The following is a 23,983-nucleotide window of genomic DNA, read 5'->3' as shown; positions in this document are numbered from 1 at the left end:
TTTTCCACAGCACTTCTTCGTGACTAGCGCCGTATTCTGGTGTTAATATCTCTTTCCAGCTTAGAGATTAAGACAGAGAGATGGCAAATTCAGGCCAAATTATAGTGAAAAGAGTATAGGATATGATTACAAGGAAGCGGAAACGGTTTAAGAAAGGGTATTTTGGTGAATATTGTTACCTAGCCGAATTCTGTGTCTCATCTCGTCAGTTAAGGAAGCTTCCTAATACCTTCTTCTTAATTATTTATTTTTGGTTGTGGCTGGTTAATATCCTTTGTACGCTGCTTGTGCAGAATATAGCGATTTTGGAAGAATTTATTTAACAGAAGAGGACAGTGAGATGTAATAAACAAAATGAATCACATAAGGAAAGGTGTTAGGGAACTTCCTTTACTGACGAGAATTCGGACTTGGTGGCATTGTAGGCATCGTAGCATCATTGTCTTGGCGATTTATTTTCCCCAGTTTTACGCTGATGTTGTCTTTTGTGTTATTAATGTATTTTTAGCACCGACACATCTTTCATCATTAACATGGAAAAGGGTAAAAAAAAAAAAAAAAAGTAATATGCAAACAAAATCGCCAAGGAAGAGACGTTACGAAGACCCCAATGCCACCTAGATACGGCCCTGCATCTGCCAAGTATATTACTGTTTATTATGCTGAAAGTCTAAATCAATCCACTCTTATCGGATTGAATGCCGTCTGACTAAAAAAAATTAGTGAGCAAAGGAGGTGAGCAAAGATGGCGTCTAAGTAAATACACACATATCTCCGGCAGTTTTGATGAGTATTACGCAATGACTTTATATATAATGAGAAGTTTTATTGTTTATCATATCCAAGGTCTAAATCACACCGCTATTATCATCCAGAATGCGTCAGACCATAAAAAGATGAAGTAAATGCTAAAAAGATGAGGGTGGGCAAAGATGGCGCCTGGGTAAACACACGCACACAGCTCCGCCAATCACAGCCCTCCTCCCCGATGACGTCACGACCCACGCACGCACCCGGGCTGTAACTAATAGCTTTTTTTGAAACAATGATACAGTCAGCCTCTGTGTGGTGGGGGAGAGAGGGAGGGGGAGGTGAAAACTGAGACGGATAGCAAAGTTTTCGTGGCTAAATCTTTTGTATAGAAAACAGCGCAAGATTGTAGGTGCAATAGACGGTAATTTAGGGGAAGAGATTGTTACAACAGTTAGTTTCTCTCTCTCTCTCTCTCTCTCTCTCTCTCTCTCATAATACGGAAAGCCCAGAAAGAAGAAAGGCAACCAGATCACCTCAGACGTAATACGATAATAAGAGTAATAACAGAGCACACTACTACACTCTCACGTTACACATAGACAGGAAAAGACTTGTGGCTCAACATCCTTTCCGTAACACTTCTTCGTGACTAGCATCATATATTAGAGTTAATCTATAGTTACAGTTCAGCATTCAAGATGGAGAGATTGCAATTTTAAGCCAGGTTAGAGTAAAAGGAGTATAGTCTCCCCTCCAGCGGGGAGCAAAACTCTACGGCAATCACACACCATATTTCCTGATAGTGGCGTCGGCTCTTCTCTTCGATGACTCTCTCTCTCTCTCTCTCTCTCTCTCTCTCTCTCTCTCTCTCAAGTAATTTCTGGTGTTATTACAGTTTTTTTTTCTACTTAAAGGAAGCGCCTTGTAGTGAAGAGGTTAATGGAGGATATTTCTAACAATTTCAGCACAAAATATGTATCCGAAATTGAACAGAAATCGAGATAGCAAATGCAAAAATGTAGTCGAATTGAATAGTTATGTGTGTGTGTGTGTGTGTGCGTGTGTGTGCGTGTGTGTGCGTGTGTGTGTGTGTGTTAGGCATTTTGAGATAATTTGATGCACAGACAAAGCAAGGTAAGTTAAGAAACCAGACTCATTGCTATACACTTATTATTATTATCATTATTGTTGTTATTATTATTATTATTATTATTGGTCAAACTCCTCACGACACATCCACACTATAATTGGTCATATTTTAGGTGGGATGGGAGGCGTAGTAGCACCTCTTTCTTAGCGATTTAGTTTGCATATTACACCTTATTATTCTCTTGTATGATACATCGTTTAATATCGACATAGTTTCCTTCAGTAACATGCAAAAAGATATTAAGTGAAAGGTACTGTGCTGAAGAAAGGTAGAGAATAAATAAAAGTACAGAATAAAGGTACAAAGTAAATAAAAGTACATAATAAGTAAATCAAGATACAGAATAAATCGCTAAGAGGCGTTACATCACCATAGCCACGTACAGTACGGACCTATGACATAAAACTCTACGGTAACGGCATGCCAGATTTCACCTATCTTAAGGGCTGTTGTTGGGACTAAGGGAAGGGATCTACAGTATGGCAGGTAAAATAATAATAATAATAATAATGATAAATCGTGTGGTGACAGCGGGAACAAATATATCATCGTGGTGAAGAGGTAAATGGTTTGAGGTCAGAGGTCATCCTTAACTACGGCTCCCATGACTCACTGAGCCGAATAAAATCGTCTGGAGTTGACTGGAATCGAATGCTAGAGTTGTGCCGGTCATGAGAGGGTTAAAAGACGCGCATGTAACTCCCACTGTAGCCAGAAATTAGACCCCTTCACCCTTAAAAGTTCTCTCTCTCTCTCTCTCTCTCTCTCTCTCTCTCTCTCTCTCTCTCTCTCTCTCTCTCTCTCTCACTGTTTTTGTCCATTATCATAAAAATTTACACAGAAGCATGTCAGTGTATTGTAGTGCCGTGGAGACCATCTAGCATTCACTTAGCAATATTTTCGATCTATCTAGCTTTTCATATCCTCAGACGATTTTATTCAGCTGAGGATAACGCTATAGTGGTGGATTGGATGGGCGAATTGAGGGTTTATAAGAGTCATTCCCCATTTAGTCTTCCTCCTTCATTCTTCACTCAGTCAGCACCTGTCTCGCCTCCCATGGCAAATATTTACATTCTGAAGATCCACACCACTACCATGCCTGCCATACACTTTCTCCCATACATACCCTCTCACATACACTTTCCCATACACACCGTCTCCCATACACTTTTTCCCACACTTCCTCTCCCGTACACTTTTTCCCATACACCCTCTTCCATACACTACACCCTTCCATACACACCCTCTCCCATACACACCCTCTCCCATACACACCCTTTCCCATACAGTGCCCCTCTTGCACTATGAAACAGTCTTCCATCCATATATAGTCTCCGATAGTTTCACATATACAGTTTCTCACATACAGACATCCATTCACAGTTTTCCCTATTTCTCTTTTCCATAGTCCCTGTACGCAGTTTTTCCCTTACACTGACACTCCCATACAGTCTCCCATAGCCTCCCATGCTTAGTCTCTCCCATACAGTCTCCCATTTTGGTCTCCTTCCTCCCTTCTTCATTCATTCATCACACTTTCCCTCTCCCATGCCAAATATTTACATTCCTAATACCCACACCACTACTCTCTCTCTCTCTCTCTCTCTCTCTCCACCATCCGTACAGAAAGAGAGAGAGAGAGAGAGAGCGCGCAACCCTAGTCACATCCATCTTCTTGCAGGCTTCATCCATTCTCTCATGTCATTCGCTAATTCCGTTGCTTTCCCACTTGCATACCTCTCTCTCTCTCTCTCTCTCTCTCTCTCTCTCTCTCTCTCTCTCTCTCTCTCTCTCTCATACCATCATCTTGCTCTATCACACCACCATCTGCCTTCACATAAATAAACATCTCTCCTCATTATTTATTTTTTTCCTGTCTAATCATATACCACATTTTCAACGCCCAGCCCAGTTCACTCCGGATTTTCAGTTATTATATGTACTGGTCATGATAAAGGTCAGAGTACAGTATCTATTTCCATCACCCAGTTTTAAATTTTCATATGCATATTAGGCAATGTCACGTCTTACAGGAAGGTGGGCACTCCTGTTGTTGATTTCTCCTATAGTCTGTTTTCAGTTGACGGAACAGGGCGACTCTCACCACTTGAATACTAACTTGAAAATGAAGTCGTGTTTGCATGAGGTTTGATAATCCTTAGTTGTGAGGGAAGAATGAGCGTACTTGGGAGTAAAGTCGATCCTACATCTCATTACACGTGGCCAGCAGTTAAGCTTCAAGACATTTGGGGATCTTTGTCAGGGGAAAATAGACTAATCAAAACTGCCAGCCATCTGCCTTCCTTCAGCCACGTATCACCTACTTCCGTTACACATCTGCCTCTCGTCTGCACCTATACTGCTGTTTTATACAACTTAGAGAACTTTAAATATATATTTTTTTAGTGAGAGGGGTTAGTCTCCATCAACCGCTCCGGTATGAGTAGTTTTCCAGTTTGAAGAAAATAATTTGGTGGTAGCAAGGAAGGAGCTGTCATTCAGGCACTTTGTTCATTACTGAATCTGAGGTAACTTTAAAAACATAAAAATTAGTGCATCTCTCGCTTTTCTAATTGCATATAGTATGATTTAATATTCCTGTGTTTTTTTCTGCCCTAGTAAAGTGCCTTTCCCAACGTACGCGATTAGTTCTCCACGTACAGTTCACGAGGGATCTTTTTTTTTTTTTTTTTTCCCCCACATGTTCAGACCTAGCGTTATTTTTAATTTCAATCGTCACCTTTCTTGCAGTCATTCCTCTGGGTTTGCCTTGGTACGTAACAGTTTGTGATATCGTCCGCGTTAATATTTTTACGTCCTGGTTCTCCATTCTCCTTTATGTGAAGTTGATGAAAACGAACTTGAACTCCACGTTCTATTGTTTTCTCTTGTATGTAATCAGTTTTGATCCTGACCTTTGTATCTCCCAAAAAGTTATTAGTAATCTCATATTTCAGGCCGTCCTAAAAGAAGAATCTTATATATTAACCCTATATACGGTACCATACCTCTTCAAAAGCCTTGGTTACGTCTCTAATAACTACACCGCATTTACTCTGCCTGGTTTTCGTTCTTTTGCAGCCTTTTTCACGTGGTCCAGCGGTTGAAAGTTCTGCGGCTTTACATCCTTTCCAGCGCACTTCGTCATGGCCATATTCGTGTTAATCTGTTGTTACAACTCGACATTGAAAATGGAGAGATGGCAATTTTAGGCTGAGTTAGAGCAAAAACTCTCTCTCTCTCTCTCTCTCTCTCTCTCTCTCTCTCTAACAGTTCTGTCCTTCATAGTTTTCGTGTCAGCATTTCCTGTATTGTCGGGACTGTTCTAGTCGTCCCTCTCTTATTCCTGAATGCATATTGATCTTTAATAATTGGTTGTGTAAATATCATAGCCTTTTATTTTTAAAAAGTCTAATATTTTGTCTAGTGTTTATAAGTGAAATTGGTATCAGCCAGTAGGATGGTCAGTTACCTTGCATTTTTTATGTATAAATTTAATTGTGCTTAAAGAACTCGCCGGATTAACAGCATGTATGCATGTTGGTATTTAATGAATGTTGGTCAGGAAAAAATAAAGATGCGGAGGTGAGTGTGAACAGTAAAGGGATAGGAGCAAATATATGAAGATGGTGGGGGAGGAAGAGAGAAAGACGGTGAAAAGAAAGGGGTAGGGGCAGAGAGGAGAGTGAAAGTGGTGGGGGAGGAAGAGAAAGTGAAGAGGGTAGGTGAGGGATGGTGCTGGGGAGGGAGGTGCTTGGTGGGATGAAGACGAGGGTGAAGCAGTGACGATGAGAAGTGGCGGTGATAGTGAGGATGTGGATGGCAGGGAAGAGTAGGATATGGGATGACAGAAAAGTGAACTTGGAGAGGGGGAAATGAAAGTGAGAGAAAAAGTGATGGAGGGACATTTGAAAATTACAGCAAAGATAAATTATTATAATACTTGGACTACACTACAAACTGTTACTACAGACAGTTTGTTTAATTTGCTCACAGGAGAGAGAGAGAGAGAGAGAGAGAGAGAGAGAGAGAGAGAGACTGATCCAAAAACATAAATGTTATATAAGCATAAGATATACGAAATGTTTGATATCCTGGCTGTTCAATATACCCACTGCAATTTTTCTAAGCAAGAGCTTTTAAACTACCGCTAACAGTAGTCTTCGTTTGTGTGTCATTTTAATGATAGAGCAATGAGTTGAGGAACTGTGTGGTCGTGGGTTTGATCCTAGCTGTAGCAGGGACAAGTATGTGTATTTGAACTCAGTATAATCATACTCACTACTCTTTCACATTGTCCTACCTACATGTCATAAAACACCTCCTACTAATACCATAATCTGAATCATAATACCAGACATGAATGCTACAATCCTACCAGCACCCAAATGCCATTGTTCTGTAAGGGCTTCAGAGAGACAGCCTTCTGTTGATGTGTCTTAGGGGGACTATTGGGCATTGGGAAAGGGATTCTTAGTGTTGTTATTAGGATTCGTAAACAAAAGTGAGGGACAAATGTAAGAGTGACCAGTACATCAATAGAAAGAAAATCGTGTTTATTTTAACCTCCACTGCTTTATCTACCTCCATGGCTCGCCTTGCCGTTCCACTCTCACTAATTTTGGTCACAGAGTAGATATTATATGCATGGAAAATGTCTGAGTGATTAGAATAGTTACCATTTTGCCCAGAATACACAAGTAAACTTTACAGCTGATCAGGGTAGTACTACCAAGGAGAATGGCAAAGCTGGTCATGGAGCTCCGTTTCACTAGCCCTCGGAACCAGCCTCTGACCATCCCCATTTGCTGACCTGTCTCTGTTGTGTCACAAATGTGGACAGTAGGCCAGTATATTCTCCCAAACTTATTTTTTAAAACTGCCCACTGTTCGCACCACAGTACATGCATTTTACACACCTCACTTTGTACCCAGTGGTAGGTGGTGGCGACCATCATCCACTCACGTGATGTAGTGCTGCCTAGTTCTTCCTTAGCCTTTATCATTCTTTTTCTGTGCCTGCCCTCCTCTCTTCCTGTTTCTCCCATCTTTCCTGTCACGTCTTATTGCTTTTCTTTCCTTTCCAGGTGGCTTTACATTGAGTGACAAGCCAAATGGTTTCCTGTTAGCCAGGAAACCATTTACAACGCTGGGTGGTAACCATATAACCAAACCATACGTGCTCCCTACTTGTCAACAAGTGGGTTGGTGGAGGGTTAGTGCCCCTCCCTATAAAACAAATAACTCAAAGTCAAATGGCCACCCCTTATGGGGTTATGGCGTCTGGCAATAGATAGATGGACTATGTACCCTGTTATGACGCGGGTTGGACGCCAGCAAGGCGATTTGGCTGGAAAACTTTGTGACTGTCCTAGTTATAGACATTAGGGAAGGCATGGGGCAGGCTCTGTCAGCACGGCTTGGGGCCAGGATGGGGCTGGGACTCCCCTTGTTCTCCACATCTGGACATGGGACTGTGTGGGCAGGACCTATGGTCTATCTCCACCCTTTATTCATGCATGTTGAAGTCTGTATAATCAAAAGAACAAATGAGTGATTACAGAACAAACTGGCAAGCCATTGTTAGCTCATCCATTTTTGTACTTCCCCTTTCCTTTTTTGTGGAATTGACCTCACCTCATATTTGGGTGGGAAGAGGATGATGATGATGAGGATGATTTAATTTCGTTTTTCAGAATTCATACATCATCCATTTTTCTTCTTTCTGTAGTAATTCAGCTTCTCATAAGCCATACATCACCCAGTTTCCTGCTTTCTGTACTATTTTTACTTCTCTTCCACAGTATCCGGACATACCCGACCAGACTGCGGGAGAAGACTGGCCGGCCAGATGACTTGACGCGATGGGAGGTACAGAGGGAGTTCCGGATGGCCACTGAGGTATGGGTTTCAGGAGATTAGTGTAATATATCTGGAATTAGTGAAGAGTACTGTGCATTAATTTGATTTAGTTACATTATCATTGGACTTTCCTCACCCTGCCGTAGGATGGGAAAGGAGGTCCAGATGATGATGATGATGATGATGATGATGATGATGATGATGATGATGATTGGACTTAAACTGAAAGAGACAGTAAAGTACTTTAAAGACAACCACAGGAGATACAGCCACAACAGTAGGCTAAACTTTATAGGTGTATTGAAATAGTGCTGGGAAGCAGTAACAACACCACTGTGCTGAGACCAAGAAGTGGCCTTTAAACAGAGTGAAGAATTTGGGGCAGTGAAGAATACAAATAAAAAGAGCTATAAGGTGGGAAGGTATGAGTTACATAGAGGCTGTGAAGTAGCAAAGGTCATAATGAGACTTGAAGGCAGTGCTTTTTTAGGAATACTGTACTCACTGAACAGAGACAGGATGACCTGGAGACAGAAGTACAAAATGCTGAAGGACAGGGATAGAGAAAGGAGAGTGAAGTCAGTAACCCCTTGATGTTTGTTCTGGCAGTAGCCAGACATGTATAGATATGGCCAAGGGCAGTTGGGCTCTTGCAAAGCACAGTCAGTGTTTTTGTTGTGCACAGCCATACCCTCTCACATGTAGTCTCCAGTCACTTTTTTTTTAGGCCATAAGATGTACTTATTCATGTACTGTACTGAGTTTTCAGTTTGCATGCTGGTACAGCAAACATCTTGGACAGTTACTGAGCAAAGAAGTTTAAAGAATACAGTAGACCCTCACTATATCGAACTAATTTGTGGGGAAGACAGGTTCAATGAATGTGAAACTTCGATAAATCCGAGATTCACCCTCCCAAGTGAGAATTCAAATATATGATTGAAAATAAATGACTATGATATCATATGCTGGTACTGTAAATGAAAACTTTGCCTGTTTTATGCTAACTTAACTTGGCCCATAATTTCACCTTTTTGCAGCTTATTTCCCATCCATGTCATAGCACTAGCACAGTATTACTATAATCTCAATACAATTCAGCAGTCATGGCAGGGAGTGGGCAGTTTCAGGCCTGGTTGGTGTAAAAATTATAGGAAACACATGGCCTGTACACTGTACCTGTATAAATGGCTGTACACTGCTTACATTGCCACTCATCCTGTTGGCTGTACACCTGGCAAAGTTAAGAGATGTGAGATGCGAATGTGATAGTCTGAACACAATGAAAGACACGGCTGGACTGAGGCCAATCACATGCCATACAATGTATCCATAGACTCTGTTCCCGCTCAGTCCCACCATAAGTAGCCCCAGAATATCCCAACTCATCATTTATTCCTGCCAGCAGATCACCAACTTAGCCCAATTGGTTGGGAGAAACTGCAGCCTTGGCAAATGTGTTGTGAGTCACCCCTTGCATTGCCGGTAGTGCAGAAGAGCCACATGATGCACCCCACTTATTGACCTTAATTCGGTATAGCCGAAAAAAGTTCAATGGGTTCAGAGGCATTCAGTAAATCTGTAATCCATTTTATTGGGGGCTTGATAAAGCAAAGGTCTACTGTGTATTGATTTAATGCCATGAAAAAAATATTTAAGTTCATTGGGCTCAGAGGCATTTAATAAATCTGTGATCCATTACATTATATTGGGGATTTGATAAAGCAAGGGTCTACTGTATACTGTATATTTTTAATGCTTTGAAAAAAATATTAAGCTTTAGCCCAGACAATAAATAAAAATGAAATTTTGGCTGAGATGATGATGTACTGTATGGTGCATAGGATGCACCACTATTGAACTTGTTTTGCTTTAGTTAGTTTAATTTGTTGGACCATGCACATTTATTAATTTATTTATTTTCATTTTCTGTAATGTCTGTTTTTTACTTGTATTCATTTTAGGTGTGGGGCAGAGCATCTTTACTGGAATTTGAAGAACTTGAGCATAACCCTCAGGATGCTGACATCATCGTTGACTTCCGAACGTAAGTAGTCCCAGTAGTTTTGTCTGTCAACAGTACTGGTGCTGATGAGGAACCTACACGTAGTGGCATTGTGCATCCTGGGTGGAACAGCTGCGGTCTCCACTTGGAGCCAAACCTCATGTTTCCCTACACCTTGCTGTGTGGAAGAACCCTGGTGTGGCCCTGATGAGCTGCTGTCAACCCAAGGGGGTGCCAGTTCCCTGCACCGTGTATGTTCTGTACTGTACTTGAAAAATGGCCTGCAGAAGCAGTTGCTTACCTGTGGTTGCTGGGGCTTCTCACCAGCCAGACCTGGGTAAAGTAACAGCAGCAGCAACAATCATTAGTGTCATATGCTGGGTAATTAAGTACAGTAAACCATCAGCTTGTGTTAGGAATCCCAATAGTGTTTGTTAATTAACTTTACTATATACAATAATCCCTTGATTATCCAACATAATAGAGCCAAAGGCATATCCGGATATGGGCAGTGTCTGGATATGGAGCAATATCCTCTACTGTACCCATACTCTATCTATACCCAACCTATATGTACAGTACCCCTCCTAATTTTGGCAGTGTTCTGCAGTCTTTCAGCTGTTTTTAGACATCAAAACATATTGCAATATGCAATATAATCCCAAACACTAAGAAAACAATGCATAAACAACAAAAATACAAAAAATTATAACTACCAATATGCACAGTACGCCTCGTAATTTTGGCTGTGTTCTGCAGTCTTTCGGCCCGTTTTAGACATCAAACCTCACAATGGAATGTGCAGTGTAATTCTAAACACTAAGAAAACAATGTATTAAAAAAAAAAAAACTATGCATAACCACACCAATATGTACAGTACCCCTTCCAATTTTGGCAGTATTCTCTAGTCTTTTGGCTCATTTTAGACATAAAAACAAGCATTGCAATATGTAGTATGATCCAGAACACTAAGAAAACCCTGCCTAAACAACAACAAAAAACACAAAACCCCTACCTATATGCACAGTAACCCCTTCTAATTTTTGCTGTGTTCTCCAGTCTTTCTGCCATATTTAGACATCAGAACACACATAGGAATATCCAAAATAACGCTAAACACAAAAAAAAACAATGCTTAAAACATTTAAAAAAAAAAAAAAAACTATATGTGCAGTACCCCTCCTGATTTTGGCCGTGTTCTCTGGTCGTTCAGCTATATTTAGGCATCAAAACACACGTGGTAATATCCAGTGTAATACAATACATTAAGAAATCAATGCATAAGCAACAAAAATCCACAGAAAAATCACTGAAGACATTTGCAGAAATAGTTAAGTTTCTGGGACACCGAGTTATGGCTGCTTCTGGGGCACAAAAGATAAAATTCCGTGGCCAGATATGCCCCTGGAAATTAGTTAACTTGGTATAAATTGTAAATCATCATCTTCACTGGTCTTTATAACATGAACTAGTAAAAACACACAAAACTAATGAGTAAAAGTACAAAAAGTGAGAAATTTTAAAGTTGCTAAGAGTTAAAAAAATACATACAAATAAATTCCCAACATCCTAGCACAAAATTTTGCCACACTGTGCAAGAGCTAAGCATATGTCTACTGTAGATGCAGAATTTCATGAGCTTTCTCCTGGTGTTTTCAGAACTTTGATATGACCAATAGTATTCGAATAAATTGCCAAAAACTTTAAAAACTTGCTGGTGGATGGTAGTCGGCATGATGGTGGGGTATGGCTAAAGAACAGGGAGGGGAGGGAGATAAGCCTGGGTCCTGGCAGCAGGGAACATGGGAGGGGATGGAGGAGGGACGGTAGGAGGGGAGAAGCAGGCTGGCCAGAGGAGGCCAGTGAGGAGGCGGATGGGCATTTTCAGCCAGCTTGTGGGTTGTGGTCGGTATTACTCACATGCTAGCGGTACATTGCCAGTGTTCCTGGCTGCAGGACGACTTTGGTCATTTGGTGGGGAGATGGACGGGCGTTTGCAGTCAGCTTGTGGATTGCGCCTGTTATTACTCATGTGCTGATGGTACATAATGAGTGATCCTGCCAGCCAGACAACTTTCACCATTTGGTAGGAATCTGAACAGCCATTTCAGCTCAGCTTATGGGTTATGGTCTATTACCCACACGTGAACAGAGAGGGCAGCGAGCCACCCAATGGACTTTTTTTTTTTTTTTTTTTTACTTTGTAGGCCGGTTGGCTGCCGAAATTGGAACTTTTATGTCTGGTTACAGACAAATAACTCCAGATATGGACCTAATAGAGCTGAGGCCTAATGTCCATATACGGAGCATGACCGGATACAGAATGTCCAGATAATTGAGGGATTATTGTATTACCTGTACTATTATTATTGTATATATGGCCATAATGACATTATTATTATTATTATTATTATTATTATTATTATTTATCTGCAGTATCTTCTACTTTTTCCAAGTGTAAAAAACAGAATTGAATGTGGTTGCTGCAGTTCTTTCCCTAGTATCCATTAGTATGTTCAAGCCCTGCAGTATCAGCATATCATTTATATTTTATTCATGCAGCCACCAGAAGATTTAAATTTAGTTAGGCATTTCAAACTGGAAGGGTTTGTTATAGCATTCATTAACCCCTCCACTGCAAGAGGCTTCCTCCAAGCTGATTAAAATAGTGTCTGGTGGTGGGAAGAATACAGCACAAGTGTTATCATTGTACTGAAGATATTCAGAGTACTGTACATAGTTCAATGCTCAGACTCATCCTTTATTAAACCTTTGACTGCCAGACTGATGTTGAAAGGCATGCTTTATTGTATATCGTGAAGAGAGATTTGACCTACTCTGCCCCAGTTTTTTTTTTTTTTTTTAATAGTGGAAGGGTTAGACATAACCTTCATTAATTCCTCAAGTATGAGAGGTACTGTACTTTCTAAATCAAATAACATCATCTGGAGAAAGCAAGAATATGAGGGAAATGACAGCTTCTAGCTGAAGAAGTTGAAAAAGCATTGTGTGTGTCTTTTAACTGTGGCTTATACAGTAAGACCTCACTATAACGGACTAATTGGGGCCCAAGCCATTCTGAAAAATGCGAAATTCCGATAAAAGCGACATCCAGACTTCCCCCTGCTTATCCGGACTTTTTCTGCTATATCAGACATTAGTCTGGATCACACAAACGTTTTTTAAACTGTTTTGACTACCATTACTGTACTGTACTGTGTTATAACTTCACTACATTAATGAAATGGTATAATATATATAATAATACTGTACAGTACACTGATAAAAGTTTCTTTTATTTACCTTATTATGGTGGACATAGCTGAAGTAGTCAGGCAGTCTGGACTGCTTCTGGCCTTATCGGACTTTTTCTGATATGTAGGAATTTAGTCCGGTAGCTCCTCGAGTCCGATAAAAGCGAATTCTGGTCTGTTGAAGTCCATTATATCGAGGTTTTCTTTCCCATTGGTTATGGAGGTGACTGAGCACCTCTTCCTTGCTATTCTACTGTAATTCTGTTTATGGTACATTAATACTCTCTTGTTCTCAGGTATTTATACAGTTTGTCAGTATTAAAATGACATTTATATTAAGACTGTAGAATAGTTGGATGTACTGTATCTTCCAAAATATATAATTTAGGAAGAAGTGATAGAATGCTTCCTAAGCCTTCGAGAATATGGGCCTTTGAGTTAATTCTCCTTTCTCTTGCAGAGGTTACCATGGTGATGGCTACCCATTTGATGGCCATGGACGCACTCTGGCCCATGCCTTCTACCCCGGCCGAGGCATTGGTGGTGACATGCACTTTGATGACCAGGAACCATGGGCACAGCATAAAGACACCAATAATTGTAAGTATTGTCAGAATGGAGGGCAGTGTGATGGTGGAGGACAGGGTGACATGCAGCCTTGTGAGTATCCCTTCTGGAATTGATAGAGACAGATAGACTTCCACAGTGAGCACTTTGGTGATGGTTACTTATGTTATAGTATTTTCTACTATTTGGTCATGACTCCAGGTCACATAATTTCTTTCTGTACTTATTTTGATTGATCTAAATTTTTTTTTAATTTATATTTTGTGTCAAGACGTAATGAGTTCATGCACTTGGTTTGAAAACACAGTAAAATGTAGCTACTGTACTTGCAAAGTGAAAATGTTGAAGATTAGATCACCCTATTACATTAGATCCCATTAACTGTATTAGCAAGTTTGAAATCACTGCAGTATTGATTTGATGCAATTAAATTACTCTTGTACAATGCAGTACTATACTGTATAATGTCTGATAGCATTATTTAGAACTAGCAGGGGTACCGGGTATTGCACGGGCCAAAGAGACGAACACTCTAATCCTATTTGTTCAAGTTCATTCTTTCTTTGTTCTCCAGAAAGACCATGTACCTCTTATGCTTTTGAAGAGGGTTTATAAGAGGTCCAGGAACTTTCTATTTCAGCCTTCACAGACTAAAACACAGTATTTTTGCGCACTTGTTTACCATTAACTGTGACCTCAAATGACCTCTGACTGGTGATCTCAAATGAACTCAGAGGTCAACCTCACATAGCCTATGTCCGAACTGGAGGTCATGTAAGTCTCCATGCCAAAAATTGGGCTGCTGAGTCCAGTCGTTCAAGCATGTACAGTATTACCGGTGACCTCAAATGACCTCTGACCAGTGACACCAAATGATCTTAGAGGTCAACCTCACATGGCCTGTGTCTGAACTGGAGGTCATGTGAGTCTCTATGCCAAAAATTGGGCTGCTGGGTCTAGTCGTTCGAGTGTGTATTACCAGTGACCTCAAATGACCTCTGACCAGTAACCTCAGATGTCCTCGGAGGTCAGCCGTTCATAGCCTATGTCTGAACTGGAGGTCATTTGAGTCTCCATACCAGAAATTGGGCTTCAGGGGTATCTGGCATTGCCCTGGCCAAAAAGGTGAACACTCTACCGATGGCCTCAAATGACCCAGATCTGAATTTTGACCCCCTAAAACCATTCATGGGTCACCCTGATTCAGAGTATACAGTATAAGGGTCTGGGGGTCTCTGACCCTTGGTTTGGGTGTGATTGAAGATCAAATAAGCAAACAATGCAGCTCTTTTATATATATAGGTTGCATCCATTGAATGAAAACATTAAGCTTTCCCATTGTAAACATTTCTGTTGTCCACAGCATGGGATCGGGTGAGCCTTTTCATCACAGCGGCCCATGAGCTTGGCCATGCACTGGGCCTTTACCACTCAGATGTGGAGGGTGCTCTAATGAGTCCGTACCTCATCAAGTTCCCCACTACCTTCAGGCTCCCTGAGGATGATGTCAGGGGAATCCAGGAGCTATATGGTTAGTGCTGGGAGTTAAGTGGATAGGTCAGAAGTAAGTGGGAAAGTAGAGACATCCCATAACATTAATGACATAGTTTTAGGTGGTACCCATATCATCAGCAAATAGAAGTGTGGTGGTGTAATAGATTAAGACACTCCCACTAGATGTGCCATATAAGGGATTAAGTCATCAGCATCAGCATCATGACCCTTTTCCCCACTTAAGGCTGGGGTGAAGTAGGAACCAGAGGCAAGGGAAGAGAAAGAAGAAAAGTGGGAGAGCAATCTTCAGCATACTTAGTGAACTGAGTCAGATAGTCAGTTACATGTCATGCAAACCACCAGAATCCTGGCTTCATCTCACAGGTCTAACCAAGTGTACACATAGATGTGTATTACATACTCGTACGCCTGCCAGTTACTGTAGTTAGTTCACTGATTTTCAAGGCAAAAGTGAGGTGCCAGTCCCTTGTCATGTGCACCTCCATACTGTAGGCTACATACCCCACCCAGCCTACTTGGTCCTTTAATCAGTGCTTTAGCCTCATCAGCAATTAGTTATTAAAGATATTAACTCAGTATGGCTAGTTCATTATTTAGACATGCATAACTGTAGGCACTTGGTGATTGAATGGTTAGTGTGCCTCATTTGAAGTGAAGATCTAGCTATGTTCATAGGCTTAGTCACCAAGAGGTGACAGGAGGTTTATCGATAATGTAATGCCATCTAGGGAAGTACAGTACAGTAGGCTGGTTAGTCATCAGTCCATCAGTATGATGTACTAGACTATGGTGGCCTAGCCTCAGACCTTTACACATACTGTCGAAGGGGATGATGCCAGTTAACATTTTTTTTTTCACATACTGACTGAAAATATTCCATTGTAGCATTTTTTATCTTAATAACATTACAGGTGTGGACAAGAACTGGAAGGAAGAGCCTTATCCAGCACCAACTCCTCCCACCACCACCACCCCTGTCCCAAGACCCACCAAGCCACCTGTCACCAAGAAGCCCATCCTGCCACCCAAGAAGCCCGATAAGCCTGACACCTGCGACACAAGCTACGATGCCCTTTCAGTCATTAGGAGAGAGATTTATATATTTAAGGGCAAAGTGAGTTGACATTTTAAAGGGGAAGGTGAAGTGACATTTGTAACCTATTCACTAAGTTGACATTTTTTCCTACCACCAAAAAGTTTCTTTGAACTAAGGATGGACCTGCATATAGCTGAATGGTTAATAAATGCTATCTCTGACCCCTTCAGTAAAAAAAAAAAAAAAAAAAAAAAAAAAAAAAAAAAACTGAATCCAGTCATTTGTTGACAGTAAAAATAAGATCAAAATGTGTCAGAGGATTGTAGGAGTCAAGAGGAAAGCAAGTTTGAATTCCAAGGGGAAATGAGTTTAAATTTTCACTCCTTCTGCCTCTTCATGCTTCATTCCCTGTATATTTTAGTTTCTTCTTCTCCATCATCTTTCCCTCAACACTTTTACCCTTCTTCATTCTCCCTTTACTTCCTCCTCCTCCTAGTCCATCCCTGCTTCTCCCCATTGTGCCATTTTACCTTTCACGTCTTTTACCAGGTTACATTTTGTGTTGTTAATCCTTGTTATAGTTTTGTCAATTATTGCTTCATTATTATTATTAAGGTTATTATGATTTAATCTCTTTACTTCACTTATAGTTGCTTATGTTATCAACTTCTTGTGCCACAAATGTTTTTTGGCATTTATTTATTTATTTGTTTATTTTTTGTTTTAAGCCGCTCAGTCATGAAGCAGAAGCATACTTCCATTGAAGATATTTAAAATAGCACTTTGCATATATACATTATAGGCTTGTAGTGAGAACTGATACTCTCTTCTCATCCATTTTCCTCCCCCCTTGATGCCATCTCTTCATCTCCTGTCCTTTCCTCATTGCTCATTTTACTTCTCTCCTTTCATACCTTGCTCACATTCCCTATTCCTTTATGCTTTTTCATTTCAGTCTCTGCTTCCCTTCCTTCTGCTCTTATCTCTCTCCTCTCCTGCTCCATCCATCTTACCTCCCATTTTCTATTAATCTCTTTTGCAGCTCCAGTCACCTGTCATACTTCTTCCTCCCTCTCCCTTGCTTCACCTTCTCTTGTTGCTGTCATCCTCTTTTTTCCTTTCTCTGCTGCACTTGCTTTTTACTCTTGCCTTTATCCTCTCTTGTCTTGCTCCATCCATTCACTCTTGTTGTCTCCACTCACCCCTGTTGCCTCTTCCTCCCTTTGTCCTCCTTATCCTTGATGTCTTATTCATTTTTTTTTAGTTTTTCACTGCTAGGCTCCATATTCCTTACCTTTCCAGCTTTTGTATATTGCTCCATTCCAGTTCCTAGCATTGCTTTTCATCCCATTGTCTGAAATTATTTGGAGTATATGTGCTTTTCTACATGAGAGAGAGAGAGAGAGAGAGATAAAGTGCATTTGTGTCTGTTGTTTCATTTGCATTGTGCCAAATACATGTCGTTATCCCCACAGTACTTCTGGCGACTTGATTCATCGGGCAATCTGCGTCGTAATTACCCAGCTTTGATCAGCCGTTTCTGGACCATGCTGCCCAAGAATATCACCCACATTGATGCTGTGTATGAGCGCTCACACGACAATAACATCGTCTTTTTCATTGGTTAGTTGAGGATAACTTTAGTCTGTTTTCATACGAGGGGACTGAACCACTTTCACAACTTGAATAAATATTGTTGTGGTTACATGGAATTTGTGAGTCTTGCATATTGAGTAGGACTGAGTCTCCTTCGTCATTAGTTAAGGTAATGTTTGTTACCATAATATTTTCCTTTTTTTTATGACTTTATATTGCACCTTTCTATTCATCCACTTCATACCCTCTTATCTTTGTTTCCCACATTGCCATCATATCATACTGTCATTCCTGAAACACAATCATTAGCTCTAATCATTCACATGCCATATCCATGCTTCTGACTTTCTGCACAACCACATGGACTGATCAAACTGCTGAAATTTGACCAGGTACAGGACCCAGATCTGAGACTTCTGTAACCCTTTGGAAGTTATTTTTGTGAGGGCAGTGCAATTTTTGTCTGACACTTTTCTGTTTTTGTCATTTTCACCACAAGCAGGAAATGAGTATGATGTATCCCTTCACCCCCAAACCTAGGGGTGCAGGTAGTTGCTACAAGCATAAATGGAAGTCTGGAGCACAGTACAGTTGTTATTGTGAATAACCCTGGTCTGCTGAGCAGACCCATCAGCAGCAGGCAGTCAATCCAGGGCCATTCCATTCAGTGAACTGATGTTCCCTTGTGGTAGACAGCACCTTATCACAGCGAGGTGCAGGGCAGAGTGTGCAGGTCTGGTTCTGGATGGTTGCGGCACTTTTCTCCAGTACAGTACAGTACAGTATGGTATGAATGATCACTTGTAAGAGTGTGAATCTCTGCACTGACTTTCATGTTGTATACTGTAGTTGTAGCTGAAATACCTAGCTACGAGTGATCACTAAAGTGTTTGTGGTTGGTTATCAGCTCTTATAAACAAATCAGTCTCATATTAGAACCTCCCAGAGTTGGTGATAACCAGCTGCCCACTGCATAATGGTGATTTTAAACATTCGTCACCTACCTCGACATGATGGTGGTAGATTGGGGTGCCCATCACCCACTCACTTGATTTAGAGCTACCTGCTTCTTCCTTCGTGTCTATCATTCTTTTTTCTGCATCTGCCTCCTCTCCTCATTTTCTTTCATCCTTCCTGTTACAATTTACCCTTTTTTCCACTTCAGGTGACTCTACAGTACACTGAATGACAAGTCAGATGGTTTCCTGTAATTTTGGAAACCATGTATAACACTGGGTGGTAACCATATAAGCAAATAACAGGGTGATGCAGAACCTCCTCTGGTGCCCTTGTTAACTGGGTGCAAAGGTGAAAATGCAGTATCCATCCAGAAATCAGGCCTCTACACTAATCCCTGCCCCTTGCTGTGGTGAGGCACTGTCTGCCACAAAGGAACACTAGTTCACTGCATGTGACAGCCCTTCAGGGGTGATTGTTTGCCTGTGGTTGATGGGTTTGCTCAGTCAGGCAGACAGTAACAACAACCACTACAGGAACTCTGGTTAGATTATCAGTAAGGTGGTCAGCAGGAGTGCCAAGAACACCTTAGCTCTATCCCATTTAGCTGGTTGTGTGGGGGGGGAAAAAAAAATAAAAAAAAAAAAAATAGTCATACAATTCTTAGTAAACTCAGTACAATATTCACCATTCCTTTATAACTGGAATGCATTAATTATCTGCATAAAATTATCTAACTCTAGCCAGAATGAAAACAGTGTCCTCTGTGACCTGCAGGGATGAAAGGAGAGAAATTTTAATCCTCTCTGGACAGTGTACTTCCCTTAATTGAATATACAGGATCCTCCCGTCCAGTACAGTATTTTTGTCAGACAGTTCTACCGTACTGGACAAACAACAGACCTTATGGGAAAAATGAATAATGTCAGACAAGCCTTGAGAAAGTCCCCCCAGAATTCAACTTTACATTTTGACATAACTAAGATTTTACCAACCATTGGTGATGGTCTTGTGGGGGAAGAGGGAGGTGTTTCCGAGGCTGTAGGAGGTTTTACTGACCCACTGGAGGAGGGCCTTCAGGATCCTGAGGAGGCCTCTCTGCCTCAGCCTCCCTTATAAATCCCTCATAGTCACCCACTGGTACATCGTCGTCTTCATCATCAAAGGGAAGCGCAATACTGCAGTTTGACTAGCACACGTCACGAGTCACGAGGAAGGCATACTGGACTGGTGCGGCAGTACTAGAGAAACGTTCCTCTGTGTTAGTAATCTTCCCGTGCGCATGTGGGTAGTAATACTGGATGTAGCATGTCAGTACTAGAGAAGAACTCCACAGATTTGGCCCACTTTGTGCGGCTGATCCGTACTGACCCAACAAATCCATACTACAGTAATAAATTATTTAATTTTTTTGTCAACAGTACTGGATGAGAATAGTACTGGACAAACGCGTACTGGATGCGAGGGTACTCTCTGTATATATATATACATATATATAAATTTTCGGTGATTTTAAGATTGTAAAATTCCTCTACCACTGTGTAGGAGTATGGATGAAGTATGCCATATAAATTATAATTCATTATTGCTAAAGATGCTGAAGTTAGGGTGATTGTGTTGCAGGGGACAAGTTCTATGTGTGTCAAGGAAACCAGCAGCTGTTGAAAGTGGGGAGACTAAAGAACTTAGGACTACCAGAGGACCTGAAGAAAATAGACGCAGCTTTTGTATGGGGTTACAATGGCCGCACTTACTTCTTTGCCGACACTATGTATTGGAGGTGAGATCAATGTTACTGGCAAAAGAATATCTGTGAATGTGATGATTCTGGTATAGACAGTGAATACTGGTATGTCCATGTATATGTTCACATGTTAGCATTTTGTTGAGGTTCCATTAACAAGATATACTCTCTACAGTCTTTGTCACTCATAAACAACCACTTCAGCCATAATTTTTTTTTTAATGCACCTTTCACCTTACATTCACCCTCATGGAAACCTAGTTCCACCTTGCAGGAGGAATCAGTATTATTTTAATGCAATTCTTTTTACCGTTTAGAGACCTTTCCATTCTCTTGAATATAATTTACCCTTTGGTTTGAGAATATTGTGAATAATATAGCTTAATACACTTAAATTTATTTTTAATATGTGACAAAATAATCTACAGATTTCTACAGATTTTTTTTTTTCCATGCAGCTACAGATCTTCCACAAATTTTAGTGATAACACTATGTTTTAAAGTTGTATATTCACATAAATACTAATTCAGTAATATGTTTCATACTTAACTCAGTAACAGCCATTATGTAGGGAAAAAATTGTTTTCATATACTGTACCTTACAGTACTGCTCCAAATTGTAAGTCGACACCAAATTCTGTGGGTATTCATATCATAAAGATTATAATTATATTTCTCTTAAAAAAAAAGAAAAAAAGCCTTGATTGATTTTAAGACTCATTTCAGATATCATTAAAGCTATTAAAGGTTCAGTATAAATAAATGTGTCTCTGTTTTATTAGCTTTTTTTCAAAAGTTAATTACGTGGATGTTCCGCTAAATGAAGCTCGCTGCCCCCCTATAGAAATTCTTGGATATGGGCTTGTTGTACTCTCTTTTTTAGTTGAAGATAGAGATACTGTGATAGATTTTTTTATTAAAAACAATGTACAGTAATGAGGTATTGCTTAGTTGGAAGAAATTAATGTCGGAAGCATGTGAACTCAGTAACAAGTGGGTAATTACGGAGCTCCAATTGGATTGAGCCGGTGAAGGTTTACATCCAAGGGGTGGTTGGGCTTTATTGCTCACGTAATGCCACTCAGGGATGAGTGAGGCTGGTCACTCCCATCTTAAATGTCAGGACCAACTTCCCTAGCTCCGGGCTCCTATGTTCCTCATGGGGCGACATAGGATTGGATGATGAATGAATGAATGAATGAATGTATAAAAAATGTTTTGGTGCTTAACCAAAGCCTGATTCTGTATTGTATTTTGACTACACTGTGGGACAAGTCAGATGGTTTCTTGTACACCAGGAAACCATTGACTGTAGTGGATGATAGCTATAAGCACCAAAGAGTATCACACAATGTTATTTTGCAGGTTTGATGAGACAATACAGCATGTAGAATTGGATTATCCCCGTGCCATGGACATGTGGCATGGTGTACCTTATAACATTGATGCTGCCTTCAAATTCAATGGTATGTCCTTTTTTTCCTCTCCAGGTTTCCCTATCATCCACTCACTCAGTATAGTGCTACCTTAGGTGACCCTATCCTGAGTGACAAGCCAAATGGTATTCTGTATCACAGGAAATAATTTACTGTACTGGGTGTTAATCATATAACCAACTTGTAGGAGTCTTGGTTCAAGTAGGTTAAGATGCTCAAATCAGATATGGCTTATAAAAAACTTCAGTCCATGGGCAGTTGGAATTGGTTACTCACATGATGGCACTCAGAGACAAATGGTTACTCTTGTCTTAAAAATACTGTCATTACAGACTGACCTGCTTTGGCAATGCCTGTGTACTGAATTGTTAAAATTTAGAGTACAGTCAGTGCTCACATGATGCATGATCCTATAGCGCGAAACTCACATAACATGGGAGGCAAAGTTTATGTCCAAATTTAGTCAACACAAAAATGATAAACATTACATGGGTGGAGGAAGCTGCCCATTTGTTTTGAACACCATACTACGCAGCGACGATAGACATAATGTGGCCAGAGACCAAATATTATGTTCCAGATGGTCATAACGCTGCAAACTAGGGTCATAATGCGGTGGGAACAAGCACAATGTAGCCAGTGATAGTCATGGTGCGGGTTCCATCAGCCTGTGATGTATTGTTATCACATGTATGTGTGGGGTGTCATCATGGTTCATTGAGCATTCCTGCCCCAGTTGAGCCTACCCTCTCCCCTTGCTCTGGCTGCACACATGCTCTGTGTGATCTTTGCTCTTTTTTTTTGGCCATGGAACCCCACTCCACCTCCCCCTATCAAGCCCACAACCACTTCCATTCAAGGTGAGGAATCCTCCAGTGTTTGTATGTAATAGAGTCTTAATTAGGTAGGTAATTGTTCTGGAAAAAGCCTGATATTAGTTCGAAAAGGTGAACTTGGGGCTGGTTTGGGTACCATGAAACCCTTTAACATGTAAACATATGGTCCTGTAACGTGGAATTCTCATAAAGCAGGAGCTCTTGGGTACAATATTCGTATGTTATGTGAGTGCTTACTGTACATTAATACTCTTAAGCTCCAGTAAGCAGGATAAAATAATCTGATGTTATCTTGAAGCAAATGCCAGAGTTGTTCATCATTTGTTCTCTCTCTTCTTTTCTGGACCATACTGCATGCCATCCTTAGGTGCAAAAAGGAGGTCAGGATGATGATGATGTCCCAACCAAGAGAGGGTTAAGTATTAATTTTTGTTTACTAATCTTTCAGGCACTACATACTTCTTCCAAGGCAAAATGTTCTGGGAATTTGATGACTTCCGCATGAAGACAAAGCCCAAGTCTCCAGCACTCTCAGGGCCCTACTGGTTGGGCTGCCCCAACACTGAGAACCCCTACTTCTTAGAGGCCTCAGTCAGTGCCTCAGGAGCCACAGCCATCAGACCGTGGCTCCTTACTGAAACACTAGGCCTCCTGCTGCTAGCCTTCATCCTCCTATCTCCATCATTATTATAAACTTTGCCTCTAGTACTACTGTAACTTGTACAGACAGCCCTCGTTATTAGTCAGATATGTTCTGAAGTACCTGTATCACCACTTTTTGCATATAGCTGGTACTGTAAATTAGTGGAATCTGGCAATCATCTTTATAGGTGTCAGTAGAACTGTAATTAGCAGCATTTCTGAAACTGTGTAGAGTAACCATTAGGGGAAGTAACTGTGGGAACATGCATGATGCAATGGCCTTGTATCCCAGGATAGTGGGTGAACAACCCACCTCAGGCTCAGAGACCTGTGGCAAGTCATGGAGATGAGCTCAGTGGCTAAGCACCTAATTGCATCTACCCCCACCTTTACCATTTACTGTGGACTTACAGGAATAATGACAGTCAAAAGAAGTGACTTATAATGAGGACTCACTGTATTGTATCATTAAGGAGGATGGGATGTCCCATTCTCTTAGTACTGTATGTAACCTCTGGTATCACAGTTTTGTGATTCCAGAGTAAATATGAAAATATGAACAAGGAGAACAGAAAAATTTAAGCTTAGCCTGGTTTTATACATAGTATTGGTATGATTTCCATGA

General features: G+C 40.7%; 1 protein-coding gene across 1 annotated transcript in view; it reads left to right on the top strand.

Annotated features, from left to right (window-relative positions):
- Positions 1 to 23,708, top strand: part of LOC145397868 (matrix metalloproteinase-25-like) — a 102,088-nt gene extending 78,380 nt beyond the window's left edge. Inside the window, exons 3-12 of the mRNA XM_080270901.1 lie at positions 7,711 to 7,807; positions 9,733 to 9,815; positions 13,489 to 13,628; positions 14,959 to 15,126; positions 16,022 to 16,224; positions 17,622 to 17,769; positions 20,323 to 20,479; positions 21,810 to 21,910; positions 23,165 to 23,339; positions 23,651 to 23,708. Coding sequence (XP_080127027.1) covers positions 7,711 to 7,807; positions 9,733 to 9,815; positions 13,489 to 13,628; positions 14,959 to 15,126; positions 16,022 to 16,224; positions 17,622 to 17,769; positions 20,323 to 20,479; positions 21,810 to 21,910; positions 23,165 to 23,339; positions 23,651 to 23,708 — 1,330 coding nt within the window. The remainder of the gene's footprint in view (positions 1 to 7,710; positions 7,808 to 9,732; positions 9,816 to 13,488; positions 13,629 to 14,958; positions 15,127 to 16,021; positions 16,225 to 17,621; positions 17,770 to 20,322; positions 20,480 to 21,809; positions 21,911 to 23,164; positions 23,340 to 23,650) is intronic.
- Positions 23,709 to 23,983: the final 275 nt, after the last annotated feature.

The sequence above is a fragment of the Coenobita brevimanus genome, chromosome 43 (genome assembly GCF_032717465.1).
Source record: "Coenobita brevimanus isolate Jiangsu-jjx chromosome 43, ASM3271746v2, whole genome shotgun sequence".
NCBI lineage: Eukaryota > Metazoa > Arthropoda > Malacostraca > Decapoda > Coenobitidae > Coenobita > Coenobita brevimanus.
The sequence above is the reverse complement of the archived record's forward strand: the minus strand, read 5'-3'. Positions and strand labels throughout refer to the sequence as shown.